Genomic DNA, 9,771 nt, shown 5'->3' on the forward strand with positions numbered 1-9,771 from the left:
CATTAAAACCCATTATAAACGAGGCATTTGTTGCATCCAGTGGGGACATAATTACGGATTATAATGACTTATACTCTCTTTTTATGTGTTGCGTTGAATCGCGCCGCGTAAACTTAAAGCCATGTCTGCATTTGGGATCGGAGAAATGACAAACAACAAGCGCTACTCTACACTGCTCAAAACTCACGTTTGAACATTTGCAAATTGATTTGTATGCATTTGTATTTTTTTTTCCTGCGGTTAGCATTTTTTTTTTCAATGGAATTTTCAATGGAACCACCGCATATTTAAAAATCCCAGCAGAGAGACATGCCAGAGAGCTTGGCATTTTCTTTTTCTGGTCACCAAAATGTTCAACTTTATGTAATACGCAGCGCTAATCAATGTCACATTTTACTCAGTCGTCCAATCACATTGAAGAAGAGGTGGGACAAATATTGCTGTCACATTCTACCTATAGGTTGATGACACACGGGGCAACTTTTTTTCTGTCAACGGGCAACCAGGTGAGACACAGGGCCCACAACTGATCTTAATTATCCAGATAGGAATTTTTTTTTACCCATTCTCAATGGGAAAGTGCCCAAGCAACGTTGTTAAAAAAAGTTGCCCCGTGTATCATCAGCCATACAGTGACTGAATAACAATGTAAAAGTAAATATTGCTGGTCTTCGAGTGTCCATGTCTGTATCAGATAACTACAAACTACAAAAATATTAATATGAAAAATAATTTAAAATTTTTTCATCGTTCATGCATTTAGCTAAACACTGCACCTCCAAAACGCTCTCAAAAAACGCTTTAATGGACACACAGCCTAATGTGGTTGAAATCACATGCAAAATCAAGATGATTTTGTTAACATTGACATTTGCATGCTGCAAATGTCAAGTTTAATATATAGTTTAAAATATTTACTGAGAGATGTGGAGAAGTGGCAGCAGAGGTCATTTGTTTACAATGGCTGGTGGTCTTCATATTTGATGCATTGGCCAAAACAACAGTATAGATACTTGTTCATTTAAAAAATAAGCATCATAAAATGATCTACTGAACATAAATCAGTGTGACTGCATGACTTAAACATTGGATGTAAATGCACCATGCCTAAGGCACACACAAAAGCAGTTCACACTAAGAGATGGTGAAGTGCAAGGCAGAGCAGGACGGTGAGTTTTCTAAAAGTGAACTTTGTGATGAGAATCAAACTCCGGTAGCAACTCACAAGAGATAAGAGGGCATTATCATTTAAATAGCATAGACCCCAGGTGAAAGTAATCCTGGATTCTAATAAATGCAGGCTGTTCTCGAGGTATTGCTGAAACATATGTAGGGCTCTTGAATTTTTGCTTTAGCCCTGTGATGCACCATTAGGAGGTTCAAGCGTAAAAATCTCAAGAGGATTACATAATCCTCTCCGACCCCTAACACAAACCTCATCCCCCCCTATCCCACCCCACCTCTCCGCACAGCTGTCATCCCGCATGATGGATGCCATAATCTGGATTCCTCCATATGCACTTTCCATTCCAGTATTCTGAGGGTGAAATATTCCCCTCAAGGCTTCCAGACGTGCTCTAATGGTCAGCCCAACTACATTAAAGAGGACCGACCTTAAAGGGCCTGTTTTATTTATATATTGTTAGTTTTTTCTTCTTTGTGCCAGTCAAAATGCATTCATGCCTTTTCCAGCAGCATTTCAGGATGTTTGGAAGGGAGTCTGAGGTCCTTTGAGATTTAGAGTTATTTTTAGCTGCAGCAGTACCGGGCTGTTATCTCTGCAAGAAACTCTGATGAATTGCTTGGAAAAAGTATATAATTCATTTTTATAGCTTCCTGTTGATTATATTAAAAAGTCAAAAGGGTGATTTTGACAAGAATACTCTGAAGCAAGGTTTTAAGGCAGTATTATTAGGAGAACGGTTATCCTAAAGGCAGTATTATCGAGCCTCATCTCTGGATTTGTCCCGGCTAATGGAGTAACTACGCAAGTACATGACGTAAGGCTAGAAAAGAAAGGTATTGGTTTACAGATTTCTTAGTCCAGGTGAACAAGGATCGCAGTGGCAGGTTTAACTAATCATTAATCTAAATCAAGTTGAGAGCTGTTTCTGCTTTACCTGATTAACTGAAGGCATACTGTCTGTTTAGAACAGAACAAAGCCATCTGTTACTACAATATTTGGTTATGGGTGTTTAGTTCCCTGAAAAAATAACTGTTAGCAACAGAAAACATGCTTGAGTATTGAGTATTTAATGTAATAATCATTATATATTTTAATTTATATCAAAAGCACATCCTTACATATTTTAAAAATGTAAACATATTATTTAATGAGTTATCATTTAATGAGCTGTTGCCATATAGCTGAGGTGCTCATGTGGGCAACACAAGTTTGAGTCTGGCTGATCCGATCATTTCCTGTGGTCTCTATACAAAAATGCCAAAAAATATCATTTTGAAAAGGTTCATAGAATCCAGCAAGTGATTTTTATAGGGGTTAACTAAAACTAAAACCATAAAAATGTCACTTGAAATAAAATAAATGTTAACTGAAATTAAATTTAAACTTTTTATTTTATTTTATTTTAGCTAGTTGCCAAACTAGTTTTAGTTGCTAAAACTTTAACATGAAAACAGAAAATGCAAAAATTGCTATAATAGTATGTAATAGTATATAATAGTATCCCAGTGATACTAAATACACTTTGTTGTTTACTAATCAGTTTCTCTCTCTTAATACTTAGTTTTCAATTTGTTATCCCAAAGGTAAAAAAGTCCAGTTAAAAAAACAAAAGTACAGAATTAGATATACTACTGTTCAAAGAAATGTTTCTTGAGCATATTCAAATGATTTCTGAAGGATTATGTGACACTGAAGACTGATAAAAATTCAGCTTTGCCATCACAGGGATAAATAGCATTTTAAAATATTCAAATAGAAAACATTTGTTTTCATTTCCAAAAATATTTCAAAATATTCCTGTTTTTACTGTATTTTGGATCAAATACATTATTTGTGAGCATAAGAGGCTCTGGTAGGAGTGATGCTATTTATTCTCCATAGATACAGTGTTGTAAGATGAAAGCCATTTCTTGCGGGATAAATGAAACATGCAGTCCCATCTGAATTATGCAAGAGGACAAAAAAAATGTATTTTAGACAGGCAATAGTAGGGGATGTTTTGATGTGAAGCCTGTATAGCGCATATCCTATAAACATAACCATTTTTTGGTAATAATGTAATTACCACGATCAAGGTCCAGAAACGTAGCAAGGAGATTTCTGGACGTTGATCGTGGTAATTACATTGCTGTCTATGGGAGGGTCAGAGAGCTCTCAGAAATCATCAAAAATATCGTAATTTGCGGTCCGAAGATGAACGGAGGTCTTACGGGTTTAGAACGACATGAGGGTGAGTCATTAATGACAGAATTTTCATTTTTGGGTGAACTAACCTTTTAATACACTCACTGCACTTCCTACAGAAAGTTTTGAAGGCCTCCTGAAAATAAAAGACACACTTTTCTTGAGGAAAAAGATCAGTAAAGTGGAAGAAGACCCTGAGGTTCTTAAAATATCGCCTTGGAAAGTGTATAGATGAAGTTTAATTTCCTTAGTGTCATCAGTGTAACTATGAAAAATGTCTGTGACTGAGAAATTGCCTTTAGGCCCTCCTTAATTAGTAACAAATCTTTTTATTTCTGGAGTGATTCATCCTCTAAGATATTCGTTTGTAGAGTTATACCATCTCCCACCTTGCTTAATTTAGTTTGACTTGTCTGTCTTTTGCAGAAAGGCAGGAAACTTTGCAATAACAAGAGTGTCTACCTATAAGAGCATGAAGGAACACAAAGTACTTTTCTTAGAGAGGATTGTGCAGCCTGTACTACAAACTCAAGTGCTTGTGTAATAAGCCTGCACGGAGACTTTGGCTGATGTTTCAAGAGTGATGGGGGGCATGAATGCAACCGTGCAATTTATAGTCATATTGAAATTTGCTTGGCATTGCTGAGAAACTTATGCAAATAATATGCATTTGATTGCAGCGTATTAAATAATTTTATATTGCATCCACATCTCCAGAGAAATATACTACTCATTTGAATACACTCTTTAAAACTGAAGGGCACATTTTATAATAATCTAAATTGTGTTTGACAGGTTGGACAAAATAACCTCTCAGAAAAATTGATTGGTCTCTGGTTTCTGTCTAACAGAGTGTCTCTCCTGGCTTTTAATAGAAATGCTGAATATCTTTCTTCTTGCCTTGTTAAATTGTGCATATTTTGAGGTCTGCTTTTTGTCTGATGATATTTAAATATGAATGAATAATCGAATATTTTTTTTAGCATTAGGATGAGGTTTTATTTGCATTTGGGATCGGAGAAATGACAAACAACAAGCGCTACTCTACACTGCTCAAAACTCACGTTTGAATCATCAGTGGCAAATCCTTTAAATATGAAAACGTACTTACAGGCTGTGAGTCAGCATTATATGTCAGAACACCGGCATTGTAGGCTACTCTCCCAGGAAACAGTCCTCGTCCTCTGTAAAATGTGTTGCACACATCTGAATATTTGGTTTGAACTGTTCTGGAACAGTGTTGTAAATACAACTTAACCACTGATTTCTAGTTGTGTCCTCTTTTGGAAGGCCAAACAAAGTAGTTTCGCTTTCACAACGAAACACACAGCATCTCCACGACATGACGGCGGCGGTAACAATACTACAGCGAGAATCAAAGTTACGCCTTCTTTCTTTGCATGAACATTTGGGCGGCGTTATGCAAATCTTCCCACACAGTGACGTAGACCTGTGGGGGCGTGTTTAAACGAGGCATTTTAGGAGGGCGTGGACGAGTCTTAACTTTTATAAAGAATATCTCTTTGGGTTTGAGACTTTAGTCTTTGCAACTTTAGGGATCTTATCTATTCACGAACAGCTTGTATCACTCCAAAGAGAAAGGAAAACTTGAAATCACATCATATGACCCCTTTAAAACTGTTTGAAACAATGTGTATTGTAAAAGCACTATACAAATCAATTTGATTTGTACTTTGAATTGGATCAATGCCTCATTGACTGCATTAGTAAGAACAGGTTTAAAAACATACAACTTTAGAAGAGCAGCTCTTAGTTTGGTGGCCACTGAGTTTGTGTCTTGATTCTTGACTTCCTGCACAAAGGGTTGTACAAAGGTCAGTACTGCAGTACAGCTTTGACAGAGCCCGTACACATCTTCCTGTTCCTGTTTGTGTGAGTAAGGTACAGGCAGCTTTGAAATCTGTTTCTGCAGAGAATCAAGGGCCAAAGCCAATCCACAGGCCTTCGACTCACTCATTCTCAACAGCACTGGGTGGGGAACAAACAGAAAATGTGTTATTACTTGCAGTGTAGAGAGAGCCCTGTTTATTTTTGGCTTGTATTTTTAAGTTGAAAAACTGTTTTTATATGGGTTTGCAGGATGCATCAGGATTATGGCTTTAGCTGTTCTGAGGTTCTTTTCCTCAGCAGTTGTTCAGTTACCTGACTGAATAAGAGGCATAAGAACAATGATGGAGTCTGCGATGGCATTTGGATCGGTGTCCTCCACTTGCTGAAGTAAAATATTGAGGAGTTCTTTCATACTGCAGATCTGCAAAAAAAATCTTATTGTCATCATCGTACAGTACTGTTTAATACCATATAAGCACAATCTTACCTGTACAAGTTGATCAAGGATAGCCTGACAGTTGGCAGGACTCCGGTCCTTTCTCCACACTTCATTCACCAGTGCAGGCAGTAGACCACTGCCCATAGACCTCACTATGTGCTTGGAAGACATTTATATATTTACATTTTTTACATTTAATGGTACATTTGACTGTACTGTACATATTTATAAAAGTCTGTAGTAAATCCATTATTTAATACATGTTGGCTTCTGCACATGCTTGAGATGAAATGATTCACAATCATGATCATGACAATTTAGCATTTGATGGACACTGGCTGTGTATTTAGAAATTAGTTATCTGAAAATATAGTCTTTATTTGGTGCATTTAGGTTCTGCTTTAAAATGTGCCATGCATGTTCCTTAGTGTGTGTGCTACATGTGTGGAAGAGCGGAGCAGTGCAAGAAATTGGTAAATCAACAGCACTTAATGGAGTGCTGCTCCTTAGAGGGCTTCCAGTGGAGCAAAAAAATCTGACTGGTTCTCCACTAAACTGCATTCCCACACCCAAGGGTCAAGGGGCCAGTCAGTTAGGCAGAATGACAAAGTGGCGGTTTAGCAGAGGTACAGCCCATCAAATTCTCCCAATCCCAGTGGATTGATGTCATAAATATCAGCCTGGAATGGGATATGAGCCTGAATGTTGTGGCACCTGTCTCTCAGAAACCTGAAATTTAAAAGCTTAAAAGATTAACTAATCTTATTAGTTAACCTTGCTTTAAAAAAAAAAAAAAAAAAGCATGCAAACCGGTTGCCTTAAAAAAATTAAGTAAAAATAAATTTTTATTTCAATAACTAATTCATTTTAATTCAAGTTAAATATACTAGGTACATACCAATAAACTCCATTGTATTTACTTGTTAAAACCATGCAAACTGATTGCCTTAAAGTTTTACCAAATAAGTATTACTTTAATAAATTAAGTGTTTCAGTTGTGCTTCAAAAATTCAAAAACCCTTTTAAAACCAAAAATAACAAAACATTAAACACTAAAACAGGGGTTCTCAGCTCTGGCCCTCAAGGTCTACTTTCATGCAGAGTATAGCTCCAACCCTAATCAAACACACCTGAACAAGCTAATCAAGGTCTTCAGGATTGCTAGAAAGATACAGACAGGTGAGCTTGATTAAAGTAGGAGCTACACTCTGCAGGAAAAAGTCCCCAAATTATGTGCAAATTATCCGTATTCTGTTAACCAGGTCTCGTCACTTCCGGTTCAAGCGTTTTGCATATGCTTTGTTAAATATGAAGCTGTTTTACTCAAGATGCCTTCAAAGTAGATAACAATGATGATCATAACTACGTATGCGGACTGATATCTAAAGTTTTTTATTTTTATTCTTTTCACTAACATTTAGATTGAACATTAACATTAAAATTGAATAAAATGTCAACAATAAAAATATCTAGCTAGTTTAACTGATTATCTTAAAAGTCCATAGATATCGCTATTATTTAATACGGCTGTTAACACGTTCTCCGACAAGCGATGAGACCTGTTTTCCGGGTTTGATCAGGTGACGTTCGACATATACCCTATTCGATCTCGAGGGCCAGAGTTGAGAACCTTTGCACTAACAGATCTTCCCCATCTTAATCTTGTGCAAAAACGCATAAAATAACACTTAATTTCAACATTTATTCCTAAAGTCTGAAGCAAAGCATGCTGGGAATAAGAAATGATCTTGACATAATGGTACTCGAACAAATCAATTTATCTTAACTATGGTTTTCTGAGTAACAAAGGAATAGTGCACAAATAGTACAGATTACTAGATTTTTACATTTAAAATAAATAAATTGTTGTACATTACGTAAAGTCAACTAAAAAGTGTTAGTTAGGATGAGAAATGGATAATAATTTCCAATACAATAAGATCTAAAACAGGTTTTAAAAGCATATGACAATGCTTCAAGATTTACCTGATTGGCCTCCTCTTTTATGAAGTCCAGGAGTTGAGTGCAATCATCTTGGGCAATGCATGTATGACCAGCATTCAGAAAGAGCTTATGGTCCTCTGGTTTAAAGACTTCAGTTGTTCTCTGAAAACATGGACAGAGTCTTTGTCAAATATTTTATTCACAAAAAAAAATATCATACTGTAAATCTTGCACAAAGTGAAAACAATTCAGAGCATACCTTGTGGTTATGCCCTTTACAGTCATTATCATAATACATGATAAATTACACATATCATATGTATGCTTAACTTGATGTTAATGCAAGCACAAATTTTATTACAAATACATATTGTAGTAAAAAAAAAATTGCAACCAAATATGATGTTTAATTTTCTGTTTCCTTACCCATCTTTGAACCACATCCTCTAGTTGATTCGCTGCCATTTTCAGAGCTGGTCTTTTCAAAAAATAATCCATACAAATTACACTTCAAGGTCAGGATTATAACCGAGACTTCTCTGCTCGGGATCTGAATGACATCTGCGTTAAAATTTCAGCATAAAAGAATAGAGTAGCTAGGTTTAAAACACAGGTCAGAGTGTTTGAAAAGAATCGAGCAAGAGGCAATCTGACAGGGGACCCTTGTAAACCTCTTAGTAAGCACTGCAGCTGAGTGTCTGCTAATAGGATTAAGACAGAGCAATCTGAAATAGATGGGACAAGAAAGAACTCTCTCGAATGCCCTGGAAAACAGTCATGGGTGTTTTAATTATACTGCAGTCAATTAATATTGACTTTAAATTCTGATTGTTCAACTGACTTTTAAAGGCACCTTTTAAGTATAATTAATGAAACACTTCGCTGTCACTATATGTGACTGATTGGTAGGATCCTACAGAAGACCACGTTGACTCACAATAACCCTCTCAAATGAGTCCTGACATCATTTAAACATGTCATGGAAATACTGAAAGCGCATCAGAAATTGCTTAGTAATATTTGGCAAGCATGTGTGTACTGTCCCTTAGTTCAATCCCTATTAAGTCCAATATTGCTCCAGTGGACATGTAATCTGATATGAGCCATGTCTTTAACTTCCAGGGATAACTATTGTAGACCCTGATTTCAGGTGTATGGAGACAAACCAGGTTTGAGCAATAGGATTTAAGCAGCAGCTGCGAAGTTTGCTCTGTCTATTACAGTGTGGTGAAAGGCTTTAACAAAAGGCACAATGTAATTATAACAGGAAAGGACAGGCTGGTTGCATGTTAGCTTCAGATTTGCCCGTGGCTAATTGAAGACTGCTGATTTAGTGTTTTGACAGTGAACAGACTGCGTGTAATGAAAAATAAAATAAAAAGATCTCTCACTGTATGTTGACAGACAAACAGGTTTGTCGGTTTTGTGCGATCAGCCCACGTCCTTTTGGACTCATTGTATGTTCACAAACAATGTTGCAAAGGGAATTTGAATGCAATTATTTAAGTAAAAACTGTAATAAAAAAATGACACCGGCAATGGATATCTTTAGGAGCTATTTCTTCCTATTTTGAGCTTTTTTCTGATGTTTTTTGGTGTAACCTCATGTCATCATATTGATTCTGTTATATTAAATAATATTTTTGAAAATAAACATCTGTGATAGGTTGGCTTTGGATTCAGTCAAAATGGTATATAATTATGTGATATATACTGCGGCCTTGGCAGAAGTAAGATGACATTTCTGTACTTTTACTGGTGATACTTTTGACTTCTCAGTTGGAATATTTTTGCATAAGTTGTCCTAAATTCACATGACGCCTCTTTTATGCAGAATTTCTTTGAGTGTATGTGTGTAATAGGCCTGTCTCAGGTCACTACTATCATATATCCATTTATTTTTAATAGGGAACAGCAACAGGACAACAAAAGTGTAACCTGATTACCTGACGGACACATCAGCTTTTCGGGCTTTGACTTCTCGGTGGAATTTAGCAAAGAGGAATGAGGCATTATATTATCTTTAATAGTAATATTAAAGTTACTTTAATAGTAAGTAATATAATAAGTGTATTTCAGTTTAATATACTTCAGACATACTATGCTTTTTTGCACTCAATTGTTTTTTTTAATTCAAATTGCATGTTGACAGGAATGTTTACTCCA

At 36.1% G+C, this 9,771-nt stretch overlaps 1 protein-coding gene across 1 annotated transcript in view; it reads right to left on the bottom strand.

Moving 5' to 3' along the window:
- LOC107692340 (glomulin-like) overlaps positions 1 to 8,283 on the bottom strand; it is a 13,627-nt gene extending 5,344 nt beyond the window's left edge. Inside the window, exons 1-5 of the mRNA XM_016491319.1 lie at positions 8,032 to 8,283; positions 7,648 to 7,767; positions 5,710 to 5,820; positions 5,535 to 5,643; positions 5,123 to 5,360 (exon numbers count right to left, since the gene is read on the bottom strand). Of these exons, the coding sequence (XP_016346805.1) occupies positions 5,123 to 5,360; positions 5,535 to 5,643; positions 5,710 to 5,820; positions 7,648 to 7,767; positions 8,032 to 8,103 (650 nt within the window). The 5' untranslated portion in view covers positions 8,104 to 8,283. The remainder of the gene's footprint in view (positions 1 to 5,122; positions 5,361 to 5,534; positions 5,644 to 5,709; positions 5,821 to 7,647; positions 7,768 to 8,031) is intronic.
- Between the last annotated feature and the right edge of the window lie 1,488 nt (positions 8,284 to 9,771).

This window comes from Sinocyclocheilus anshuiensis, unplaced genomic scaffold (assembly GCF_001515605.1).
Source record: "Sinocyclocheilus anshuiensis isolate Anshui unplaced genomic scaffold, SAMN03320099.WGS_v1.1 scaffold70, whole genome shotgun sequence".
NCBI classification, from domain to species: Eukaryota; Metazoa; Chordata; class Actinopteri; order Cypriniformes; family Cyprinidae; genus Sinocyclocheilus; species Sinocyclocheilus anshuiensis.